The following is a 23,740-nucleotide window of genomic DNA, read 5'->3' on the forward strand; positions in this document are numbered from 1 at the left end:
CGCGCGCGGCCCCGCTCCGAGCCCGGGGCCGCGCCGGGGGAGGGCGCGCGGCGGAGCGGGCACCGAGCGGGCGGAGAGCGGGCACCGGGCGGGCGGAGAGCGGGCACCGGGCGGGCACCGAGCGGGCGGAGAGCGGGCACCGAGCGGGCGCCGAGCGGGCACCGGGCGGGCGGAGAGCGGGCACCGGGCGGGCACCGGGCGGGCGGAGAGCGGGCACCGGGCGAGCGGAGAGCGGGCGGGCACCGGGCGGGCGGGCACCGAGCGGGTGGGCGCCGTGTGGGAGCTGTGCGGGCACCGTGCGAGCACCGTATGCGCACCGTGCGGGCAGCGCAGCAGGCACCGGGCGGGCACCGTGCGGGCGCTGCCGGCGGAAGGGCCCGGGTTACAGCCCCCAGCCAGCCTGGTCACCCCGGTCACCCCCGCCACTCTGGTTACTCCATGTAAAAAACGCCAATCACTTTTTTTTTTTTTTTTTAATTTTAAAAGTTTAATAATAATAAAATGGTTATAAAAATAATAATACAATTAGAGTGTTATGTGTAGTAGATTTAATTCGTGCCATTTCTAGTGTGATATAGTGATATTGAATATTTGTTGGAGTATACACGTTTGTATTTGGAGTCTTCCCCACTCTTGCAGGCGAGACCTGGTGTATGTTGAAACCCTTTTACGCGTAAAAGGATGTGGCTGGCCAGGAGATGGGCCGTGTTTGGAGAGATAGGGGACACCCAGTCACTGATCGCGTGAATGACCTGGGATGGATATCATGGAAATCCTCGGGCAGATCCATGTGAATGCAGCATTCCCATAAATTTCATCAACTCCTGACACTGAATTGTTCTTCCTCATCACTAAAAAAAAAAAATCTTATTAACCTATGGACTCTGAATAGAAGAAAAGACTGACTGCTGAAATCTTGGCCTCAGGCGGAATTTTCGCTATAAAAAGCGCTTGTGCCAGGATGGAGGGGTGGGCATAGAGGAAAACCTCTGCTGAGGCTGAATTCTTGTTGCACACCCAGGGCCGACCCCGGGCTCGGCTCTGTTCTTTCCTTGTGGCTGGCTAGATAGAATTTGATTGCAAATAAATATTTTTTCATTCTAAATTTGGCTGGACAAATTTTCATTTATAACAAGAGTAATAAAGTTTAGAGTTGGGACAATTACAAGACAATAAAAAGCAAAGAACTATAGACATCTGGATGCTCTCGGACACTAAGTCATGAAAAGCATGCCTTGTGAACAAAGGAATAACCTTAAAAGTAATAGCCTGTTGCATATCCATATATCTTGTACATGATGCATAAATTCCTTGCAAATTAAGAACTTTTCTGGGTTTTGTCAACTTCTTCTTAATCGTGTTGGTTCCACAAAGACGGAGAGAAGGTGGAAGAATGTTTGTCTTTTCTGATAATGAGGCAGTAACTCTTTATGGGCCCCCTTCGCTGAAATCTCTGTGTGAAGAATTTCTTGATTATCTCATCTCTTCCTTGAGCTAGTAAAAAAATCCTACATGGCAGAGTTTCTATTTTAACATTATGTTGTAACGTAAAACTACATTTAACACACTACTTAAGAGAATTAATACAGCATAAATTTCTAACATCACACGTATAATATACTTTGTAACATTTGCAAAAAGCCAATCATAAATACGCATTTTTCACACCCATCATCAGTGACTTTGTCCAGCCCAGTGACCCCTGTGGCCCTATTCATCCTGGTGATCCCAGCCTTCCTGACCAACCAATCACCTTGACCATCCTGGTTACCTCGGCCATCCCAGCCACCTCTATCACCCCAGTGACCTTGGTCACCAGCCCCGGACACCCCAGCCGGTCCCTGTATGTGGAAGCACGCTGACATTACTAGTGATTGTTAGACCCTGTGGGTGATGGGTTAGTGGGGATTTGCTGCAGACTTTGGTGGTGTTCATGCTGAACTCAAAGAAAGCAAAGGATGCCCAGCCCTGGAAAGAGGGGTCTGCTCCCGGAAAGAGATCTGCTCTGAGAAAGAGGGATCTGCTCCAGGAAGCTCAGACTTGTATATGGAGGGTAAAGGATACCCCAGAACTGTCACCATAAGGTGTGGGAATCCAAAGCTTCCCTCTGGCTGCCCTGGAGGGCCTGGGACCCTGGCAGGGGGTCAGGAACCCCCCTGGACAGAGCCCCCAGAGACACTGTCTGTGATCTCTGCCCATGGAAAAGAGTTTGCAATCTTACAGGATGAATTACAAACTCTGAGTGTTTGATAAGAGTAATAATTAAGTATGGCATGGGTGCAAAAGTAAAATAGGTTTCTAGATTAGGGGCACAAAGGGGACAAGATAGAGGGAATTGGGTGTGTTTTGTCCTTTTTCTCCTTCTCCCTGCCCTCCATGTTTCACTGTAGTGTTGGCATTTTTCTGTTGGTTCAGGCTGGGGACACACTGTTCAACGTAGGTGAGAGATATTGGCACGTTATTGTAAATCCAGCACAGGTAGTTTGTGGTATTTAATGTTTGTAACATCCCACTGAGGGCAGAGCCCCACACGCTGCCCTGCAGGACAGAGCTGCGGCAGGGCAGCAGAACATGTTAGAGATAAACAGAATAAACAACCTTGAAAACAGCACAGACGATTTACGACGACATCTTGGTTTTTAAAATTTTAAAAGTTTAATAATAATAAAATGGTTATAAAAATAATAATACAATTAGGGTAATGAAGTTTAGCATTAGGACAATTACAAGACAATGAAAAGCAAAGAATTACAGACGTCTGGATGCCCTTGGCCACTTAAGCCACAACAAGCACGCCTTGTGAACAAAGGAATAACCTTTTAAAACAATACACTGTTGCATATTCATATATACTTCATGGTTATGCATACATTCTATTTAAAACAAGAAACTCTGTCTGTTATATTTCAGCTTCTTCCTTCAATCCCCACGGCGTCTTCGAGTCTGTGCAAGGCCTGAAGAAATTAGCTTCTTCTGATAGGAAAACCATAAATTCTTCTTCTTTGGAAGATTTAGGTGTTCCTCAAAGCGAATATCTCATCCCTAAAAAAAAAAAACTTCCCCCACATACCTAGTCTCTATTTTAACATTATGTTGTAACCTAAAATTACACTTAACACAATATGTAAGAGGATTAATACAGCATAACTTTCTAACATTACACATATAATATTCATTGTAACATTTGCGAAAAGCCAATCATAAAATATGCATTTTTCACAGGTTTGGTTTTGGTTTTTGAGATTTGGGTTGGTTTGGGGTTTCTGTTCTAAGGAAGCACGGAAGGCAGCGCACACCGCGGACTACGTCCCCCAGCGTGCATCGCGGCGCGCCGCGACGTCCCTCCTGCCATTGGTGCAGCGCCGTGGCGCGTCAGCTCCCGCGTGGCGCGAAAGCCTCGCGCTGGGCCGGGGCCACTGCTCGGAGCGCGATTGGCCGGAGGCCGCGCGCGGGGGGCGGAGCCTGGCGCGCGGCGGGGATGGCGGGAAGCGGCCGTGAGGGGCGGCGGGACCCGGACCCGGCTCTGGCGCCGACCCCGGCCTCCACACCCTCTTTGTCTCTGGCCTCGGAGCCTCTCCAAGCCCTGCAGGACCTGACCGGCGATGGAGGGGTCCGCAAGGAGCAGCTGCGCCCCGGCAATGGGCAGCCCGTGCCGCCGGACGCCTCCGTGGCAGGTAGAGCCGGGTTTGGGGTCTCCTGTGGGCTCCGAGAGGTCCCGCGGCCAGGGCCGGGCACTCCTATAAAGGATAACCCAAGGAAGCTGTGGTTACCCATTCCTGGGAATGTTAAAGGCCACGCTGCTCTAGTGGGAGGTGTCCCTGCTTATAGGTTGGACTGGATCATTTTCAAGGTCCTTTCCAGCCCAAACCATTCCACGATTCTCGCGGTGTCTCCAGGGCTGGTGTCCTGCAGTGAGGCTGCCTGAGCTCAGCCTGGCTGCCCGGGGGCGTTCGGGGCGCTCTGCAGGAATGTTGTGCCTGAATTCAGTAGTTTAGGCACCAGTAATCATCTCCTGAACAGCTTTTAAATAGGAATTGTTTAGTTTAGCCTCTGTTCAGCAGGACTAAGAACGTGAAAATCCTTGGAAGTGTGGGCTGGAGTGGGGGGTCTGGTGCTCATCTCTGTCACCTGTCACCGTGTGAAGTTTGGTCTGTGTAGCTGGACCTGAAGCAGGTGCTGAGGAAAACAGGTCAGAGCCTGTTGGGAAACATCCCCCAAGACTCTAATGTTGACGTACTGGTGGCTGGCAAAGACCACAACAAGGACTTAAACATGCTGATATTACACTGCAGTGTGTCTCTGTTTCAGAGACTGTCTCCTCTCCTTATCAGTATTTTAGCACTTGGGATCCCCTGTTTAACATCTCGTGGCTGAAACATTAAATGAGAAGGCATCTTGACCTTGAGGAATTAAGGATTTCCAGGACCCACTCATGCTCACAGAGAAGTTTGAAACTGGAAGCAGTTCCTGAAGTGCAGGGCCCTCGTGCTGTGTCAAGACAGGCCCATTACAGTGCATTTTCTGAGACAGAACTGGAGTTACAGATGCAGAGCTTGGGGTAGCAGTACATTTCCCCCCTTGTTTCTCTTTCTAGAGCTCCAGCTTTGGTTAGGGAATTCTTTTTAAATATTTGTGCATCTAACTGGGGCATTTTAATTCACTCAGCTGAAGTTTCCAATTCTTAAATGTGCAGAGTCACATCTTTTAAATAGATCAGGACTGTAAAGCAGCTGCTTTGTCTGGGAATGATGTTAAAACACACAGCAGATGGTTGCTTGGATGTGACCAGGTTTTTGGTGTAAAACAGAAGGGTTTTTGCTGCCTCTGCTGTTCTATAGCAGAACAGAAAAGGAGAAGCAGGATGACTGGGTGGTTGCAATTCCTGGTGTGCTCCTGATGTTATGGGATATGAAATCAACCTCTTGCTTTTCCCTTGTCTCCACTCCTCGCTTTGGGCTGTACAGTGAAGTACTCCGGGTACCTGGGAAATTGGAATAAGCTCTTCTGTTCAAATGGGAACAGCAAGTATCCAAGGCTGATGAAACTTGGAAAAGGTAGGTTGAGCCACAGACTTTGTCGTGGGGCTTGGGATTGTATTAAGGCATTTTGGAAACTGGGGTTGTATTAAGGCATTTTAGTTTAAACTCTGTTTGGTGTCTTTAGGTTATTTGAAACCTTTAACGCTTGCTCATGGAGTCCAAAATCCTCCTGGTTTACTTGGGAGATGGAATCTGGACCTGCTCACCCTCTGCCTGGGAGTGGTAGGGAGGTGTTTCCCACCTGCCCTCAGGTAGTTTTAAATCTCTTGAGAGCAGATGGTGTTTTCCAGGCTGGACAGGTCTTTTAGCATGCTGGTCTAGTGGAAGGTGTCCCTGCCTGTGGCAGGGCTTGGACTGGATGATCTCTAAAGCCCCTTTTGAGCTCATCCAGCTCTGGATTTGCAGTACCACATGCTCAGTCCCACAGCAGCAGTTCCCCTGATAATCCATTCTGGAGCAGCTGGCTGTTGTACTTGCTGAGACATGATCTCCCAGGGTTTTTTTTTCCTTCAGGCTTAAGGAGAAATCATTGTTTGGTGTGTGAGGGTGTTGGTGTTTGTGAAGCTCACCTGTCTCACCCCTTGTTGTGACAGACATTACGCTGTGGGGGCTGGAGATCGGGCTGCTGTCGATGACCAAAGGCGAGGCTGCGCAGTTCATCCTCGCTCCAAAATACGCCTACGGCCAGCTGGGCTGTCCTCCCTTAATCCCCCCAAACACCACGGTCCTCTTCAAGGTGGAGGTGTTGGACTTCATCGATTCAGAGGAGTGTGATGCCGTCTTTGAGTTGACTTATGTGAGTTCTTTTAATAAAGCTTGAGACCAAAATCTGGTGGGTGAACCATCATTGTTCTGTCTCACACAAGTGTGGCTTGTGTGTTACATGTGTTCAGGTGAATGCTGGTGCAAGTATCTAGTCCCTGGGCTCCCAGTTCTGCTCTGATCCATGTGCCTGCCCTTTGTGTCCCTCCATATCTCACGGTTTGCCCTCCCATGCAGAGGGAGAAGGCAAGATTTGCCTTTGTTTGCTCCTCTGTGCTGGGTGGAGTCAGCGGAATGGCTCCTATTTATTTTTAGTTTTACCAGAAACCTCATGGTTGCACTAGAGGGCACTAACTTCTAGGAATTTCTTTAAGGAACAGTAAGGAGCTGACTGTAACAATCCTATTCAGTCTGCAGTGTCCCAGTGCCCCACCAGCCCCCACCCTTTGTCTCTGCCTCTTGGCTCCTCTCCCAAGTGCTCCTTGTTTTTTCCTTCCTGGTGAGTTACAGTGCTATTGTTAATTCACCTTTTCATGCCAAGGGCTTTGGGCTGTGGTTGTGGGTCAGTGAGTGGAGGCAGAAGCTAATGGGGGAGCCCCTCCAGCCCCTGCACAGGCAAATTTTTCCCCAGAGCCTCGTGAGCAAACCACACTTGTGCTCCCTCCTTGCCCCCCCATTCTGGCTGACTGACCTCTCTCTATGAGCTGGTTCCAATCTGCAGATCCAGAAGAAAACCTGTCCCTCCATTTTTATATATATATATTTTTTTATTTAATGATTGTTGGGATTTTTGTTTTGTTGTCTTTGGGAGTGTCAGGCTGTCCCAGACCTGGCCTGAGAGCAATTAGAGCAACAGAACCGTTCAAGCAGCTTTGTGCCAGTGCCAGCATTTGTGTTAACTCAGCTGGGTGCTGAAGGAGTTGGGCAGGTTTTAAGAACACATTCCTGCTTTTTTCTGTTCTACTTTGGGCCTGGGGAGCTTCCTGACCTCTTTACTGGGAATAATCAGCACAAGAACACTGATGTTTCAGCCTGGCTGGGGAGATACCACATGGTGGTGGCCTGGCCTTGGTAAGGACCTGGCTTCTGCTCTGTGAATAGGAGGGGGCTGTTTAGGACTGCCCTGTCTGAGTTCTCTGCCTCTTTTCTTTAGTTTGAGCTGAAATTCAGATATTTCTTCACACAGGAACAGCGGGATAAACTTCCTCTAGAAAAGCTGTTAAAAATGGCAGCCACAGAGAGAGAGTTTGGCAACTACTTCTTCTATAAGCAGCACTTCAAGATTGCGAAGGACAGATACAAGAGGGTATGGCACCAGGAAAATATGGGGTGTGCTTTGGGAAAGCTGTGAAAGAAGGGATTGTTTTAGCTCACCACAACAGATACAGGTTAGAGATCAAATAACTTTATGGTATTTTGCAGGCATAGTTTGTTTCTTCAGAACCGTGCTTGCACACCTGATTTTGTGTGAGCAGCAGTGGTAAATGAAGGAATAGTCACAGAATAATTTTGGTTGGAAAAGCTTTCTGAGACCACCAAGTCCAACTGTTCCCCAGCACTGCCAAGGCCACCACTAACCCATGTCCACAAGTGCCATGTCCACAGGACTGTTAAATCTCTCCAGGGGTTGGGATGCCACCACTGCCCTGAACAGCCTCTATGCCAGGGCTGGACAACACTTTCAGTGAGAAATTTTCCCCAGTACCCAACCTGAATCTCCTGTGCTGCAACTCAAGGCTGTTTGTCTTGTCCAGCTGCCTGGGAACAGAGCCTGACCCCCATCTGGCTGCACCTTCTTGTCCGGGAATTGTAGAGAGTGAGAGAACGTGATCCCCCTGGTCCTTTTTCCCAGTCTGAGCCTTTTCAGCTCCCTCTCTCAGCAGGGTAAATGTTCAGTTATTCTCAAACTGGAAGGCATCTGCTACTTTTTTGGGGGTAGAGATGATTCAAAGTTGCTTTTACTTGGTATTTTTGAAACAAAGGTAATTTGACTTGCCTTCTCCCCTGTAAGATATCCATATTTATCCTGTAAGACATCCATATTAAATCTGAGACCTGGGTCCTTTTTTTGGACTCTGCTGCTTTCCATGGTAATTTTCTAAACCTGTGGTCATATGGTCAGCATGACTAGTCATGCTGAGAATGCAATGCCCTGTATTTAGAGTTCTGATCATTATTACTTTTAGTTACCTAGGTGAACAGAAATATGGATGTAGCTGTTGGATGAGATGGATTTCTCACTTTCCTGATGGATTTGTTGTGCACTGGCTGGTTTTCCCTCTCTGTTCAGGCGCTCTCCATCCTGGGTCACAGCTGTTCCACTAAGGCAGAGCAGAGCCAGATCAACGCTTCCAAACTGCTGGTGTTCCTCAATCTCTCACTCACTTACCTGAAGCTGGAACGTGCTGACCAAGCTTTGAAATACGGGGAGTTAGCTTTGGAGATAGACCAAGGAAATGCCAAAGCGCTCTTCAGGTGTGGCCAGGTGGGCAAATAAATCATCATGGAACATCCCAGCCTGGCTGTGGAGGAAGCCCAGAATGAACTGAGGAGAATCTCTGAATTCTGGGCTGCTGCAGTAGTCAAGGTGGTTTGTCTGCATCTGCCCTTTTGGAAAGTCTGGCTCTCTGGAAATGTGCCACATGGAGCTTTTCCTGGAGTGTTCATGAATTGCTTTTCTCTGTTGCAGGAAAGTTTGTTTTGGCACAAGGCCTGAAGAAGGGCAGTGGGTCTGTATTTATCTTGTGATGCACCTAACTTGTTTCCATGACAGGCTTGTCTCTACATGAAGGAGTACAGCAAATCCCGGGATTTCCTGGCCAGAGCTCAGCGCATCCAGCCCTTCAACCATGATATCAACAATGAGCTGAAGAAGTTGGCAAGGTGAGAGCCCTCCTTTCCATACCTGGGGAAGAGAGAGTGTTTGGAAAGGCTGTAATAGCCATTCCAAAATATTTAAAATATTCAAAAAATCCCCAAACTATTTGGTTAATAAGTGACTTGGGAAAACATGTGGAGAAAACAGCTTGAAACATTTTTCAGGCCCAAAAGCTGCAAGTCAGGAGCTCAGAGTACCCACCCTTTCCATATATTTCTTTGGTGGGATGTGTGTTTCCTGACTTGTGAGCAGATCAGGATGAGGACAGGGATGTGAGGGCTACTAAAATATCAGTTGGCTGATGATCTAGCTGTTAATGTTCTCAATGAGTGTGATTTTCATTCCCTTTAAGATGTGTTTGTTATTTTCAGCAGCTGCAGGTGCTTCAATGCACAACACTAATATTCATTAAAAGTGAATTTCTTGCCATCTTGGAGATAATAAATGAACAGCCCTGAAGATGAACTCTTCCCTTCCCCATGGATGAATTCTTCCTTTCCTCACAGGCTTAGTTCATGCCAGCTTTAGTCATGCCCCCACCCCACCAAAATATGACTAATGCTTATCTATGTCCTCATGATGCTCTTCCTTTGAAACTGCTAAAAGCATTAGCTTTTTCCCAAAAGTGTGTGCTGTCCTCCTGGCACTCTTTACTGAGGCAGAAGCGATGCTGTTCTCAGCTCTGGAGCTCACAAAGCAGCCCTTGAATACAAACCCTCTTCTGTATGTCAGTGCCAGGCACTTGCAGAAAGGCAGCAGTAATACCTAAAAAGAGTGGTTGGTGCTGCTGGAAAAGCTGGTGGGCTGAGTGCCTTTTGCCAGGGGATATGTTGGTGGAGGGCTGTTCTGTTTTGTGTAGCCACGTTGTCTTTAATAGTCTGTCATAACACCAAATCTGCAAATTTGTTCTGTTACTTCTGAAGTACAAAGAGCTTGAAGGCAGTATTAGCTGCTGGTCTGGAAATTTTAAATTAATCTCTTGTATTCATCCTGATCTCCTACTGGGTGTGGAGCTACCAAATTGTCCACTGAGGGTGGGGAGTTCTAAACTAGATCTGGCTGGCTGCTCTTGGAGGCTGGTACATGTATAGTGCTAGAAGGCCTGATTCTAGAAGCCTCATGTATTCACTTAGATTTGTTTGAAATATGTTGGTAGATAAAAGAGAAATTTTGCTAATGGTGTTTAGGTGGTGTGGCCAGGAAGCAACAAGGCATTTCTTCCTCTGTCAGCTCCAGCTCTGTAGAGAGCAGCACGTTCAGGGAGTGTGCATATGTCAGAATTGAGTGCACATTAAACCACTGTTGTCCTGGAGTTCCTGCTTCACTGCCTGTTACCACTGGTGTACTTTTTGCTTTTAATCATGCAATGGTTTGGGTTGGAAGGGACCTTTAAGCTCATTCCACTGTCATGGGCAAAGACTCTTTTCACCATACCAGGGTGCTCTAAGCCCTATCCCACCTGGCCTTTAACACTTAAGGGATGGGGCAGCCACAGCTTTTCTGGGCAACCTGTGCCAGGGCCTCCCCACTCTCACGGGGAGGAATTTCTTCTCAATATCCCATCTAACCCTGCACTCTGGCAGTAGGAAGCCATTCCCTCTTGTCCTTGTCCAAAGTCCATCTCCAGCTCTCCTAGAGCCCCTTTAGGCAAGGAAGGGATTCTGAGGTCTTTCTGGAGTTCTTTCCAGGTGAGCACCCTTGCTCTTCCAGCCTATCTTCAGAGCAGAGGGGCTTCAGCCTTTGGAGCATCTCCATGGCCTCCTCTGGACTTGCTCCAGCAGCTGGATGTGTTTTCAGTGCTGGAGGCAGCACTGCAGGATAGGTCTTCTGCCTGTGACCAAGAGTGGAATTAGCGTGAAGCAGATGAAGCAAGTGTTACTGGGTGTTGTTTATGAGGCCTTACCTCTGGCTAGATATGTAATGTTGCCAGCCTGCCTTGCCTGAGAACTGGTAGTGTGATCTGACAAATGCTTCAGAAAGGGAATATGAATCAAAACCTTGTTCTTAGTGGCTTTTCACCTCTTTACTCAGTACATTTATACTTCATTAAAAGCAATGTTGTATGGTAATCAGCAAGCTCCCTTTTGCTGTCTAAAACAAACCTTTGGAATGCATCTGTTTCATGGCTGAAACAGGTTCTTGGCAAAATGCTCTGGAGAACAAGAGGCAAAATGCTCAGGAGAATCCAGAGTGAGAGGTATGTAGAATGTGTCTGGTACCAGCTGTGGTGGATTTGGTGCAAATTCTGCTGCTGGATCTAGGAATTCTGTTGGAAGGCTTGCATTGCATCAAAACCAGAACGAATTTGGGTTCTTCCGATATCTGGCATTAATCTGTTCATCCAAACAAGGGGCTCTTGGATTTCCTACTATCATAGGTGTGGGAATGTGCCAGCTACAGGTGAGCATCCTTGGTCAGCAACTTCTGTGTGAGACTTACCAGGAGAGATTTGTTGTGCTGGGATTTCATACCCTCTAAGGTTCTGGGCCCCAAGGATGCTGAGGGCTGGGGCTGAGAGAACCTGAGCCAGCCTCTCACTGGGGCTGGTTCTAGTGTGTTGCACAAAACTCTTTGCTTTTGGCCTTATATGGCAGCAGATGCAGGAAAGCTGAACTCATGGGCAGCCACTGATCCCTGGAACACTGTTCCCAAACTGAGTCAGCCTGCAGCTCAGAGATTCCTTACCAGTGAGGTGAGAGCACAGAGAGCAGAGGATACTGCTCTTGGAGAAGTTCAGATGGAGCAGACTGCGAAGCTTTTGCCATCCTGTCACACTGGCAAGGAAGAGAGAACAGAGGAGGATACATCTGCTTGTCATCCACATAGTCCAGACACAAATCCCTGCTGTCTCCTTCCCATCCTCTGCTCAGATCCTATATCCATGGCAGATATCCTGCTGTATGGCAGTCGAACAGTGTCTCCTGGGTGCTAAAAGGACTTGCATAAGGACACACAAAAGTATTCCACAGCACACAGGTGGGGTTCCTCTGTACTATCCCATGTTTCCAAGACCAGTGTAGAAAGCACCTGTCTCATAGAAGGCAAATAATCTAATTAGTCCCAAGCACAGCAGAGATCCAAGGGTTGGGGGTGAGGTGTGACATTCCCAGCTCTCTTTCCCTGACATTATAGAAAGAAGGGCTTGGTGGAGCTGTGCCTCTGCTGCCAGCACACTCTTCCATTATGTTAATTTATTTATATCCAAAAAATAACATTATTTTCAGGGGGTGGCACAGACAGTCTCCAGCCCCTGACACCATTCTGTGCTCTACTTTGCAGATTCTACAAGGAGTACATGGAAACGGAGAAAAAAATGTGCTGCCAGATGTTTGACCCTCGCAATTCTTTTGGCTGAGAAGAAATCAAGGTAACCAGGTTTTTAAAAGGGCTGAGCTCTCCCAAAACCTGTCATGCCTGTAGTGTTCTCAGGTGGAGAGCCTGCTTCTCTTTTGTTGGGGAGGCTTTTGGAGGCAAAATGGAAAGTGATGGGAGTATGTGGAGAGGAAGGGCAGGATGGTGGGGTAGAGTACTGCTACATCATCATCTTGAAGAATCTTTCCTGTGAGGCAAATGTGTGGGACAGGGACCTGGAACTGGCAGCAGTTGAGTGAGTTTGGTTTGTTGTTTCCTGTGCTGCTCATCCCAGCTATTCCTGGTCAGAGCCAGGGGCTGAAATAGCTCTGTAGTCTTGTTTCTCTGCCAATTAAAAGAAAGGGGGAAAAAAGAAAAGTTCCTGTCAAACTTAAGAATTGGATTTCCTCCTACCCTCCAGCACTTCTGTCTGGAATTCCGTTTTCAGCACTTTTGTCTGGAATTCCTCACTTTAGAAAAATACAAATATTTTATTTCTGGGGTTTTTTTTAAGTATTAAAATAAGTCTGGATAGAAAACTTCAAGTAGATGTTTTGGACTCTTTAAAGCTTCAAGTCTTCTAGCAAAATTGCCGGGTTTATAAATGCACAAAGGCTCTTTGATCTTTCTTTTTTTTCCTCAAAATCTTCAGGGAGGTGCAAGCAGGAGCAGAAATCTTTTCTGGTCTCTTGCTTTGGGGAAACCCTAGGGAAAGAATTCTGGAAAATGACAAAATCCTTCTGTCATGAGCCATGCCCAGCTCAGGGCCATCAGTTTGCTGCTGTTGTCTCTCCTGCAATACAGACAGTACCTCTTTGGTAGCAGAAAATGAATATTGGCAGCCTTTCCATCAGCTCTGGTGTTTTAAGGTTGTCTCTTTGTGCTTGTGAGGAAGCTAAGGCAGTGTTTGAGGAAGAGGTTGGATTGAATGCTGCTTCTAAAGGAACACAACCTTCTCCTGACTGCACATGACTCCTTGTGGAGCCTTTACCCTTCCTGCTGCCTCTGTGCTCTGGTCCAAGATGGGTGTGTGAATTCAGAGCACAAGTCATCCTGCCCTGGGTTTGGGATGTGGCTTACTAAGTGTGTTAGGTGCTTGCCCCCAGGAAAGGAGCTCTGAAAGGGGATGTAAGACTGATGAGATCTTGTGCAGAAAGTCTGTGGCTCTAGACTTGGAAAGAGGCTCTGATTTTCCACTTGCTGTGTTTCAGGAAGTTGCAGTTTGGAAACATATAGGACCTTGGGTCTCATCCCTGGTGGTATCTGACCTGGGAAGCTCTTGTGAGAGTCTGGAATCAGGTGGTGGGAGTCAGAGTGATTGTAGTGATCTGCTAGGGCACCAGACAGGTCCTCCCCTGGGAGAATTGTGTGACTACTTGCTTCCCAAAAAGCATCTTGTGTTGTAAGTAAAGCCATTGATTTTGGTTAGAGGAGACTGAGAAGTAGAAAGGAAAAGAGCAAAATCTCTCCTGTAGGCAAGCTTAAGTGCTGGGCTGAACTGTTTATCAGCCAATTTATCCACTGACTCCTGTGTGTTGATTTCTCACACCTTACCCAGCTGATGGATAGCTGTCAGTCAAAAATATTTCCAAGCTTCCTTGAAGTTGATTTTTGTTGCAGTATTAAAAGGAAACTAAGTCTCCCAGATGAACATTAATCACTGAGACCCAAACAAAAATCTACTGTTCATTCATGGCAAAAGAAGTCCTTTGCTGGAGGAGGTTCCTGCAGGGCCCTGTGCGAGCTGAATGTTGGACTGCTACTTTAAAACTTCATTATACATTCAGAGAGGGGCAAAGCAGTTCCAGCAGGCTCCCTATCAAAGACACTGGTAATTGGTCAGAATTGAGGCAGAACATTCTTTAGTGTTTTCCAACAGCTTTGTACCAGTAAAGTTTAGGGTACAGGCTGTACTGGGGCAGTTCGGCAGGCCAGCTTCATCCATTCTTAGACACTGAGTGAGGAGATGGGCTGGGAATGCTGTCTGCAGTCTGTGGTTAATGGACCAGTGGAATCACAAAAATTAAAGAAAATCTCCCTATATACCAGCTGACAGGTGCTTGTGGAGCACTGAGCTAACCTGTGGTCCAGCTCCTGAATGGCTCAGAGCTGTAGTTGTAGCATCTCTTCCCTCCTGAACATTGCTGCCTCCATCCCTTGCTTCAGAGCTCTTTCTAAGCTGAGACTGCTGTGCCTTTGCTGAACCCTGCTGTGTTCCAAGAACAAAGTTCAGTTCTCTGTACTGTTTTGTACAATTACGCTCAAACCTGGGTGCAACCTGAGCATCTTCCTTCTGCCTGATATTTTTGCAAGGGATTTTGTAGCGACAGGACAAGGGTGAATGGCTTTAAGCTGAAAGAGGGAAGATTCAGATTGGATATAGGGAGGAAATTCTTTCCTGTGAGGGTGGTGAGAGCCTGGCACAAGTTGCCCAGAGAAACTGGGGCTGTGCCATCTCTGGAAGTGCTCAAGGCCAGGCGGGATGTGGCTCTGAGCACCCTGGTCTAGTGGAAAGTGCCCCTGTCCATGGCAGGGAGTGAAACCAACGGGTTTTAAGGTCCTTTCCAACCCAAACTATTCCATGATTTCTGTATCCCCTGCCAGCTGTAGAGCCCAGTTTTTCTAATTGCTGAAAACATCTTGCTCAGAACACATTTCCAACCTTTTCAATGGAATTTTGTGTCAGAGTAGATCTTCCCTTTGGTGAAATGCAAGGCTGCTTGTGGTGCTTCTTGGGGGGAATTCAGAAGTACTCAGAAGGAGACAGAAGCACAAACTCCTTTTTAAATCCATCCTGCTGCAGTTTCTTCTGAATCCCTTGGGTCTCAAGCTGGCCTCTCTGAGGGTTTGGTTTATTTACCTGTCTCTGTTCACTTTGCATGGTGCAGGTATGTAGAGCCTTGTTTCCTGGGATGTGCAGAGCTGGAAGTCCTCCTTGGTGTCCCCTAAACTGCAGAATGGTGGGCTGAGGCCTCTGGCTTTTTGGAGCTTTTTGTTCTGTTTTGATTGAAAGATCCATAACAAAAAAAAAAAAACAAAACAAAACAAAAAACCCACCAAAACAAAACAAAAAAACCTTTCCCATTGTTGTGTTGCTGTGGACTCTCTCTCATAAGAGAACTAAATCATGAGGACTGGGGACAACTTCCTTAGGATTGTCTGGACTCTAGTAGTGGCTCCTTGGTGATAGTTCTGTCCCAGGAGGATGAGTCTCTGCACTCTTTCTTATTTTTGGTTATAGGTGAGCCAGAGCTGAAAGCTTGTCTCTAATATGTATCTCAGCTCAGTACACAGGAGAAGTGGTCCCAGGAGATGGGAACACAAAGGGAGATGTTCCAATGAAAACAGACAAGACTGAAATTATGACAGGAAACAGTAACTTTGAGGTCAAACTGATGATTGCCATGAATAGCAAGTTCTACCAGTTTGGAGGCATTAATGGGCGAGAACTGGCTGCAGAACTGAGACTGTGTCACCAGGTAGAAGTGTCTATAATTGGGCTGAAAATCAGCAGCAGTTGCCAGTTGAACTGACCTACTAAGCTGCAAGAGCCTTGCAAATAAACTGAGAAGTCTGTGCATAACACAATCAAACTCCTGCCTTGGGAAAGCTCCAGACTTGGAATAAACAGCAACTTTCTCCTTCCCCTCCTGCTCTCTCTTATTCCTGAGCAGAGCTGAAATGTCCCTCCCCACTGCGGCTGAACAACAGAGAAGCAGCGATTCACTGCTTCTTTAGAATATGCAAATTCCTGTCCCACTGAGGTGCCCTGTGCTGCAGAGGAAATTGTTACATCTCTGCTTTCTGCTGAGCCTTCCCAGCTGAAGGGGAAGGCTTGAAGGAGGACTTAATTAAGCATTCTCCTTGTTAAGCAGAGGAAGGTGTAAAGCTTTAATGAAGTTGTTGAGTTGGGGGTTTTGTTTTCCTTCCGGCTCTCTCTTCTCCTAGCATCTTGCACTTTTTTTCTGAGGATTTCTGCAGTTCCTGCCTGCAGTAGTATCTGTAATACGTCTCTGGAACGATCCTTGGCTCTGTTTTCTTCTGGAAACTGAAGAAATTACTGTGGCACCTGGCTTTAGGGATCCCTGATATGCTTTCCTAGGGGACGTCCTGGACATGATTCTGGATGCACTAGGGCTGGCTTTACCCAGACTGGGAGGTCTGGCCAGGACTTAGAAGCCACAAGATGATGTGAAATGGAAAGGAGAGAGACCTATGCAATATCCCAGTGTCCCACTGTGCCTGTCCTTCAAGACTATGGAGAAGTATTGGTCCTCCAGCCTTATCTAAGGATGGGGCCTCGGCTGTTCTCTCTGATTTAGGAAGTGTCTGAAGCCTGTAATTTCATTTTATGTTCAAACACAAAGCTCCCAGGTAAGGTAGGAGCAGATTCCTGGCTGCAGTGCTGAAAGGAAATGTTGCTGACAGGAGGTTGGGGCCAAGTGGGGTTGGGCTGTGCTGTCAGGTGATAAGTGACAGGACAAGGGGAAACAGCCTCAAGTTGTACCAGGCTTAGATCGGGTATTTGGGAAATTTTCATTGAAAAGCTTGTAAAGCATTGGAATAGACTGCCCAGAGCAGTAGTGGAGTCACCCTTCCTGTAAGTGTTCCAAAACTGTGTGGATGTGGGACATGGTTTATGTGAATGTGGTGGTGCTGGATTGATGGTTGGACTTATCTTAGGGGGTTTGTCCAACCTTCTGTGATTCTGTTCTCCTCCACCTCCTGCCTGTTAAAGTCCCCTGGCACTGGTCCTGGGAAGGCCTGGCTGAGACCCCAAGGGATATTCCTGTGTGAGGTTTTACTTCTCAGAGCCTTTGCCAGCAGCTCTAATATAAAATATTCTGGTGTTGCAAATCAGTAGAACATGAAAAAGGTTCTGGGCTCTTTCTGTTCCCATGATAACAGCTGGTTTATCATGCAGGTGGAGTTTAAACAGAATTGGCTATGTGTAAGATGGGAATTTCTTTATGAAGTTTTAGCTTTGCAGAGCACTCAGAGTCACTATCCCTCACTTCCAGCAGCAACAAAGGACATGATTATCCTAAGTTTTTAATCTGAGTTATAATTTTTCAAGCCTCCTTTCTTGCCTCAAGTTGTGCTCTGTCTGGACACCAGTCCTCCTGCTTTGGAGGCTCCAGACTTTCCCTTTGAACTAACAGATGTCTTTGTCCTGTTTTTCTCAGTCTTTAATCCAGGGATTTTAAATGATCATGGATGCTTATTACTGTCTTGATACCCTTCAGGAAAAGTGCTCTGCTGGTTATAAGAGAGTGTTGGTGCTAGTCCGAGTCCTGAGACCTGCCAGCTCTCTGCTCTAGTGAGCAGTGAAACCCTAACAAACTTGAGCAGAGTTTTAAATGCTCTAATTGGGTATTGCAGTAGCTGTGATGATACAGGGGCAACTGAGGTTAATGTGATGAGTGCTGAGGGCCCTCAAAAGTCTTCATTGTGGTTTTGAGAAACACTCATCTGCTTGTGACCTCCTAAGCCTTGTTCACCTTGTTCACTTGTGCACGGAATCACTGAACCGCAGAGTTGTTAAGGTTGGAAAAGCCCTCTAAGATCACAGAGCCACCTCTTCCCCCAGCACTGCCAAGGCCATCACTAACCCATGTTTCCAAGTGTCACATCCACACACCTCTTAAACCCCTCCAGGGATGGGGACTCTACAGCTGGCCTGGGCAGTTGTGTCAGTGCCTAACCATCCTGTGAAAAAAATTTCCAGAAAATCCAAACTAAACCTCCCCAGGCACAGCTTGATGCTCTTCCCTCTTGTCCTGTCCCTTGTTCCCTAGGGGCAGAGCCTGGCCCACACCCACCTGCCTCCTCCTGTCAGGAGCTGTGCAGAGCTAGAAGGTCCCCCCTGAGCCTCCTTTTTTCCAGGCTGAGCCCCTTCCCAGCTCCCTCAGTTGCTCTCTATTGGAGTGTCTTTTCCATCAGCAGCAGCACAGAACAGCTGATGGAATTGGGGGCTGTATCCCTGCTGGAACAGTACCTGGGCACCAGGAGCTGTGTCTGACACAGTGGTTACAGCACTTTGCAAACAGGTGATGATTTTGGCTGTTGGCACCAGGAAGTCCCCACAAGGGCTCCATATTTAGGGAATGAGCTTTTGGAAAGTCTTCTTGATTCAGATGCAGGGAGTGTCTTCACACTGTTGAAAGCTGGTTTGCAGAGCTCAAGAGTTATTTCCAGTAAGGATAGACATGACCTTAATGTGCCTCTTGCACAGCCCACCCTGCTTTATCAGGGGCTGTTGATTCCATAGAATGCTGAACATTATTGTAGTAGAGGTTATCTGGGCACTTGAAGGACTGGGAGCTGCACCGAGGATCAGTTTCAGCCCCCACTTGCTGGGTGAAGTCCTTCCTGAGTCAGAAGTGTGTGTTGAAGAGTTCATCACTTCCTTCACCTTCCCATAATCGTTTCTCTTAGGAGACCTCTTGCTCTCTGAATGAGAACTTTTGTTGCTTTGTCTGGGTGCTGTTTTAAGGTTTGTTTTTTTTTTTTTTTTTTAAGGTGTGCTTGGGAAAGAGCTCTGCTTTGTGTTCTTCCATTTTGCTTTATGTATTCTTGTCTTATCCCAGACCTAAGGAGACTTCACAGCTCTTCCTTTCATCGCTTTAGGTTTGGGATGGTAGTTCATGTCATCAGCATTCAGGGCCTCTGGAGCCAAGACTTGTTACAGATCTCTGGAGAATTCTTCCTGCCACAGAGTGTCTATCTAGCATACACACAGCTCTTGGAACTCACTGTGGATCATTTGCACAGCTGAGAGTTTTGGTAAATTGACTTGGAAAAAAAAGTCCTGAGGAAAAAATGTGTGTAAGTGCAAATCTTGAGATGGCAGTTCAAGTTTATGTGGCTTGGCTCTAGAAAAGAGGAGCAGCATATCTGTTTCTTCCACTTTCCTCTGTGGATTTGGACATCTGTGATGTGGCTCTGACTTTGGATGTGGGAAGGGTGAGTGTCTGTGCTTGTGTGCTGCCATGCTCCGAGAATATATCCACAACCACCTCAACCACTGGAGTGGCCACTTGAAGCCCTCACAGCTGGACATCCCTAAAGAGCACTTACAGAGAAAAAAGGAGAGCATGGCTGACTGCAGAGCCACTTCCACAGAGAGCATATAAATGGACCCTAATTAGGGAATTTTCTCCCTAAGGCATGTCACCTGCTCAGAGAAAGGTCCCTGGGATGGCAGTGCCTCATGCCCAGATAAATCAGGACAGGCTGGTGTTGTGAATCACTGTTCCTCTCCTGATGTCAGGGTGAATTGCCCAGCACATAATATTATCAGCTGCTGAGAGCACCCTGGTGCTGCTGGAATTTTATCTTAGCATTCCAGAGCGATGCAGACTGTCAGGAACCTCTCCTGAAGTCCATGAGATTGTTCCCTCCTGGTCACAGTGGTTTTTCTCCAGAGTATCAGTGCCTGTGGACTGGTCAGGCTCTGAGAGAAGAGCACTTCTCAGGCAGTTGCTGTTCACAGGTTTGGCTCTTTGCTGATGTGTGCTCATAACATCTGCTTTCCCAGCCAGGATGTGCTTTATCCTTTTGGCTCCTGAGTCACAACTTCCCTTCCTTTCTTCTCCATGCTCAGTTAGATCTGAGCATGCCCACTTAGATCTAAACAGAAGCATTGAAGAGGAGATGTTCTGCTTCCCCTGAGAGAGGAGGCTGCATTTCTCTGAATATCCACTGAGGTCACTTTTCTGACTCGTGAAAGCTTTCCAGATTGCCACCACCAACCTGATTTATTGGATAATTGCCTTGAGGAGAGCTCTTCTCACTGAGGGTTATCCCAGTGCAGCACTCTGGGAGCTGCTGCCTCAAGGCGTGGGGGCAGTGAGGGCTGAACTGGCAGGAGCAATGTTTAAGTGCACAATTCTGAGTTTTCCAGTTTCCTTGTGTTTTGACAGGAACTTTATCTGCTGTGTTTGGTGCCTCCCTACAGCCCTTCTAGAGATGGAGGCAGGAAAGGGGAAGCTGGGGAAGATGCGCCTGCAGGTTTTTATGCAGAAAAGCAGCTTAAGCAAATTGTAAAGCCTTAGTTAAGCATTAACTGTTAAATTGTGATTTTAATGCAGAGTAAAGGTGATATAATTAAATCATAATTATGATTATAAATGACCCATGACCTGGTGTGTTACTCCCTATGAATTGATGATCAGCTTTGTAGTTCCAAAGGATGAGTTAAAATAGCTGAGACCAACAGGCTTGTGTGTGACCTTGAAATCTGAATGTGCCTTGCTGGATTTCATGGATGAGTTGCTGCCAACCTGCTGTAGTGAAGGAAACAAATCTTGGAGCAGGGTTCTGGTTGGAGTGTGCTGTTATCCTCCATGCAGGAGCAGCACTGGTGTTGAACCCCATCCAGCTGTTGTGTCTGCAGGGTCCTGTGATTCCCCTCCACTTCTCTTCTGATTGTGGAGCCATTTGGTGGAAATGAAAGAGATAAACTGATCAAACACTCCCTGAAATGCCTTTAGGATTTCAGTTTGAATATTTTTTTTAATTAGCTGCATGTAAAGACTTTATTGCTTCAAATAGCAACCATGAAACCAGAAACCTCTTGGTCTGATCCTTTATTTTCCTGGTGTATAAGAAGCCTCAGTAGCTGTAGGCTCATTCCAAATTAGACACCCCAAACCCCAGATAACAGCTGGTGGGAACACCCAGTGATCAGCTTTGAAGTGTTCCTGTTGGGAACATGTGAAGGAACTGCTGTGTGGGGATGGGATTAGACTGACAAGGAACAGAGTGGAAATCAGTTGTATTTTAGGAGGAGCAAGGATGCTTTAGTTTAACAATGCAGAGAACACTCCAGCACATCAAAGATAAGGATTTCTTTTTCCCACTTGAAGCCTTTCATTCCTTCTAGTTGAAAGAACTTTCTGCTGTGAACTGGAGAAATTATTTAAGTGTTTCTCTCTCTGATTTATTTTCAAAGAGGAGATCAGCCGAAGTGCCTTTCAGTCATTTTCCTTCTTTATGGACTTCCTGGAAAGTGCTGCCAGCCTGGACTGACAACTGATATCTTGTGTGTCAGGAACCTCGTGTACCCCCAGTTTGGAAGGTTTGGCAATACAAGGGGGCCCATTAAATGAGGCTGTAACATGGGATTTGGTGAATGCACTAACTCCCAGTTTCTGGTAGGCTGGAAGTCTCACTCCCGTGTTTCTTACAGTATTAAAAGTTCCTCAACTCTTTTGTGCTTTTATTATCCTGAACTTTAAATTGGGTACAACCCTTGCAAGAGGCACATTGTGCTGACTCAGACCCAGTTTTCTGGCAGGGTGGCCCTTGGTCATGGGTTCTGTGTGGCTCTGAGCCCATGGAGGGATGATCCCACTGCTCCAAGGTCATCAGAGGGAGATGAGTCATTGGGGGTGGGCTGGAGAGTCTTGGTGTTCCTCAAAGCCCCAGTTATCCCATGATTCTGTGGTGCCTTTCAAGGATGTATAATGAATGAGGTGTGGATTTTGAGCATCATGTGATGCTTTATCTTCTCCTCTATTAGTCTGTAAAGAAGCTATTTCCCTCACAGTTCCTGGGGTGTTTTTTTGCCTCCTGGTTAGCAGCCTGTAACTCAGTATCCTCTAAGGAACAGGCTTCCCTATTTTTCTACCAGTAATTTGTTTTACATGTGCTGAAATGGCCATCTGAGCTGGCTGGGCCAGCTGTGGTGGTATGCAGATGCTGGAAGAGTATAAAAATGGGATTGGGCTCCCAGTATTCCTGAGCTGTGTGAGCAGGTCATGCACCTTTTGGATGGGAGCCTTTGATCCTCAGAGCTCCTGTAGGAGACAGATACTGGGTTGTTTTGGGAAAGGTTTCTAAGGATTTTCTTGGGTTTTCATTTATTCTGTTTTTCCTTCTGCTGGTAATTCTATGGATGAGAGAGGGACAAGGTTTATGTTCCAACAGTATTTTTGTGTCTTTTATGCTCAAAAATTGGGGAAATACTTCCAATAGGAGTTTTTATGTGTTGGTATTTGAGAGGATCCACTTGCAGCTACATCAAGGACAGCAGGATGTGATCTGTGGCACCAGACACGGGGGAAGGTGCTGATTCTGTCTCAGGACCAGGGAGGGGAAGGTGCTGCTTCTGCAGGAGCAGAGGGAAAACCCAACTGGGAGAGGCACTGGAGGAGCAGGTGAAGCTTTTGGCAACAAGGTCAGTGCAGCCATTAGAAGGTGAGGTAGGTGAGCTAAGTCCTGATCAGTGACCAGAGAGGTTCCCCTTTCAAATTTACAGCTGAGGAGGGAGGAATCACCACTTAAAAACTGTACTGGTTCTTACCCAGACCAAGCTGATGCTGCACCAAGATACATATTTCGTTCTGGTGACCCTAAAGAAGGGGTGGTATGGGTGGAGGCTGAGATGAAATAGAGGGGTTTTGCTGGATGTGGAAATTTGTAGTTTCCCTTGCCAGGGCTTCAAGACTGTCAAGGATCCAGCTGCAAGTGATGGGGTGAGGTAAACAATTGCCCTAAGTGCTGGGGGTGCTCTGTGATCCATTGCTGGGATGCAGCCAGATGGCCAAGCCTTCCAATGCTTCTGGCCTGCAACAGGAAAGAGCTGGGAGCAGGGAAATGTGGGGAGAAACAGCAGAAATCTGGTTTGAGGAGAAATTCCTGTGTCTCATACAAGATTCGGCTTTCTCCCAAAGGCAGAGTAAGTATCCAGGACTCAGTTTCCCAGAACCAGAGTGGAAAAGCAATGGGAAGCATGAATGACCCTGTGTAGGAAGGGAGGTGGCCCAAGGAGTGCTCTGGGGATTTCCCTGAGGGGGCCTGACTTGTTTTTAGCTCTTGTCACTTAATACTCTGTTTTCTCCAAGTCTTTAATGAGGAAGTTGAATGGATTTTAAGGGGATTTCACTGTGTTTGTTCCACTTGTGCTAGTCTGTGGAATTCTAGGTGTTTATTTCAGGGCCACTGGAGGTGTATGCATGGATCATTGAGAGCTGAAATTCTATAAACTGTACAGGTGGTGCTGGGGAAGAACTGACTGTGATACTTTGTCATCCCAGGACTGTTGCAGCTGTCCACCTTTTGGCACGTGGAGACCTCAGCATCACATACAAGTTTTAGGAAAAGGAGCAGGAGCACTGTTTTACTTCAAGAGACTGAAGTGAAGGTTCATGTTTTATACACAACCTGATTTTCCTGAAGTTTGGTTTGTTTGTTATGTTTTGAGGCAGTTTCCAGAATAATTAAATCCGTGCTGCTGGAGAGAGGAATGGGTCTGTGTAAATTCCTTCTCTTCTCCCATGCACACTGCTTGAAGAAAACTCTTTCCTGATGTCCTGCCTCTTGCAGATGGATTTCAGGCTGCTTTCAGGGAATTTATAAGTAGGAGGAGGATGCCATGAAGTTTTCTGTTTACACAGGTTGTTCTTAAAAAAATATGTTTGGTTGTTTTGTTCTGGGGAAATAAACCAACCTGAACACTAAAGCTGGCAGGACTTGTGCCAATTTTTTGCACAAATAAAATTGATTGCAGGAGTGATTAATGCCTGAAAGGAGCTGGAATTTGGAATGGGGTCTGTAGAGCTGGCTCCCTTCGTGGGCGACTGGTTGTTGTACTCTTTGTTTTGGCTGAACGTTCCTGTGAATGTTGATGCTAGATCTAAAATTGCTGAATAATACCAGCTTTGGAGCAAACTCCAGAACTCCATGTGCTCAGAACATGAGGCTG

The 23,740-nt window shown here is 46.9% G+C and overlaps 1 protein-coding gene across 3 annotated transcripts; it reads left to right on the forward strand.

Annotated features, from left to right (window-relative positions):
* The first annotated feature begins 3,419 nt into the window (after positions 1-3,419).
* Positions 3,420-23,497, forward strand: FKBP6 (FKBP prolyl isomerase family member 6 (inactive)). 3 transcript variants are annotated; one of them, XM_072916839.1, is made up of 8 exons: positions 3,423-3,674; positions 4,965-5,054; positions 5,633-5,835; positions 6,988-7,107; positions 8,092-8,286; positions 8,575-8,684; positions 11,959-12,046; positions 19,956-23,497. In XM_072916839.1, the coding sequence occupies exons 1-7, from the start codon at positions 3,479-3,481 to the stop codon at positions 12,032-12,034; spliced, it is 990 nt and encodes a 329-aa protein (XP_072772940.1). In that variant the 5' UTR covers positions 3,423-3,478; the 3' UTR covers positions 12,035-12,046; positions 19,956-23,497. The 3 variants fall into 3 exon arrangements, with proteins under 3 accessions (XP_072772941.1, XP_072772940.1, XP_072772939.1); XM_072916838.1 differs by having other exon boundaries at positions 3,425-3,674; positions 23,073-23,497; XM_072916840.1 differs by lacking the exon at positions 8,092-8,286 and having other exon boundaries at positions 3,420-3,674; positions 23,073-23,497.
* The last annotated feature ends 243 nt before the right edge of the window (positions 23,498-23,740 follow it).

Source organism: Taeniopygia guttata, chromosome 19 (genome assembly GCF_048771995.1).
Source record: "Taeniopygia guttata chromosome 19, bTaeGut7.mat, whole genome shotgun sequence".
Taxonomy (NCBI): domain Eukaryota; kingdom Metazoa; phylum Chordata; class Aves; order Passeriformes; family Estrildidae; genus Taeniopygia; species Taeniopygia guttata.

What these genes read in the sequence shown, in the direction of transcription:
- FKBP6 (XM_072916839.1), top strand. Translation starts at nt 3,479, where the DNA reads ATGGCGGGAAGCGGCCGTGAGGGGCGGCGGGACCCGGACCCGGCTCTG. An exon ending in CGAAGGACAGATACAAGAGG is followed by an intron (nt 7,108 to 8,091) that starts GTATGGCACCAG and finishes CTCTCTGTTCAG; the next exon opens with GCGCTCTCCATCCTGGGTCA. An exon ending in CGCTCTTCAGGTGTGGCCAG is followed by an intron (nt 8,287 to 8,574) that starts GTGGGCAAATAA and finishes TTTCCATGACAG; the next exon opens with GCTTGTCTCTACATGAAGGA.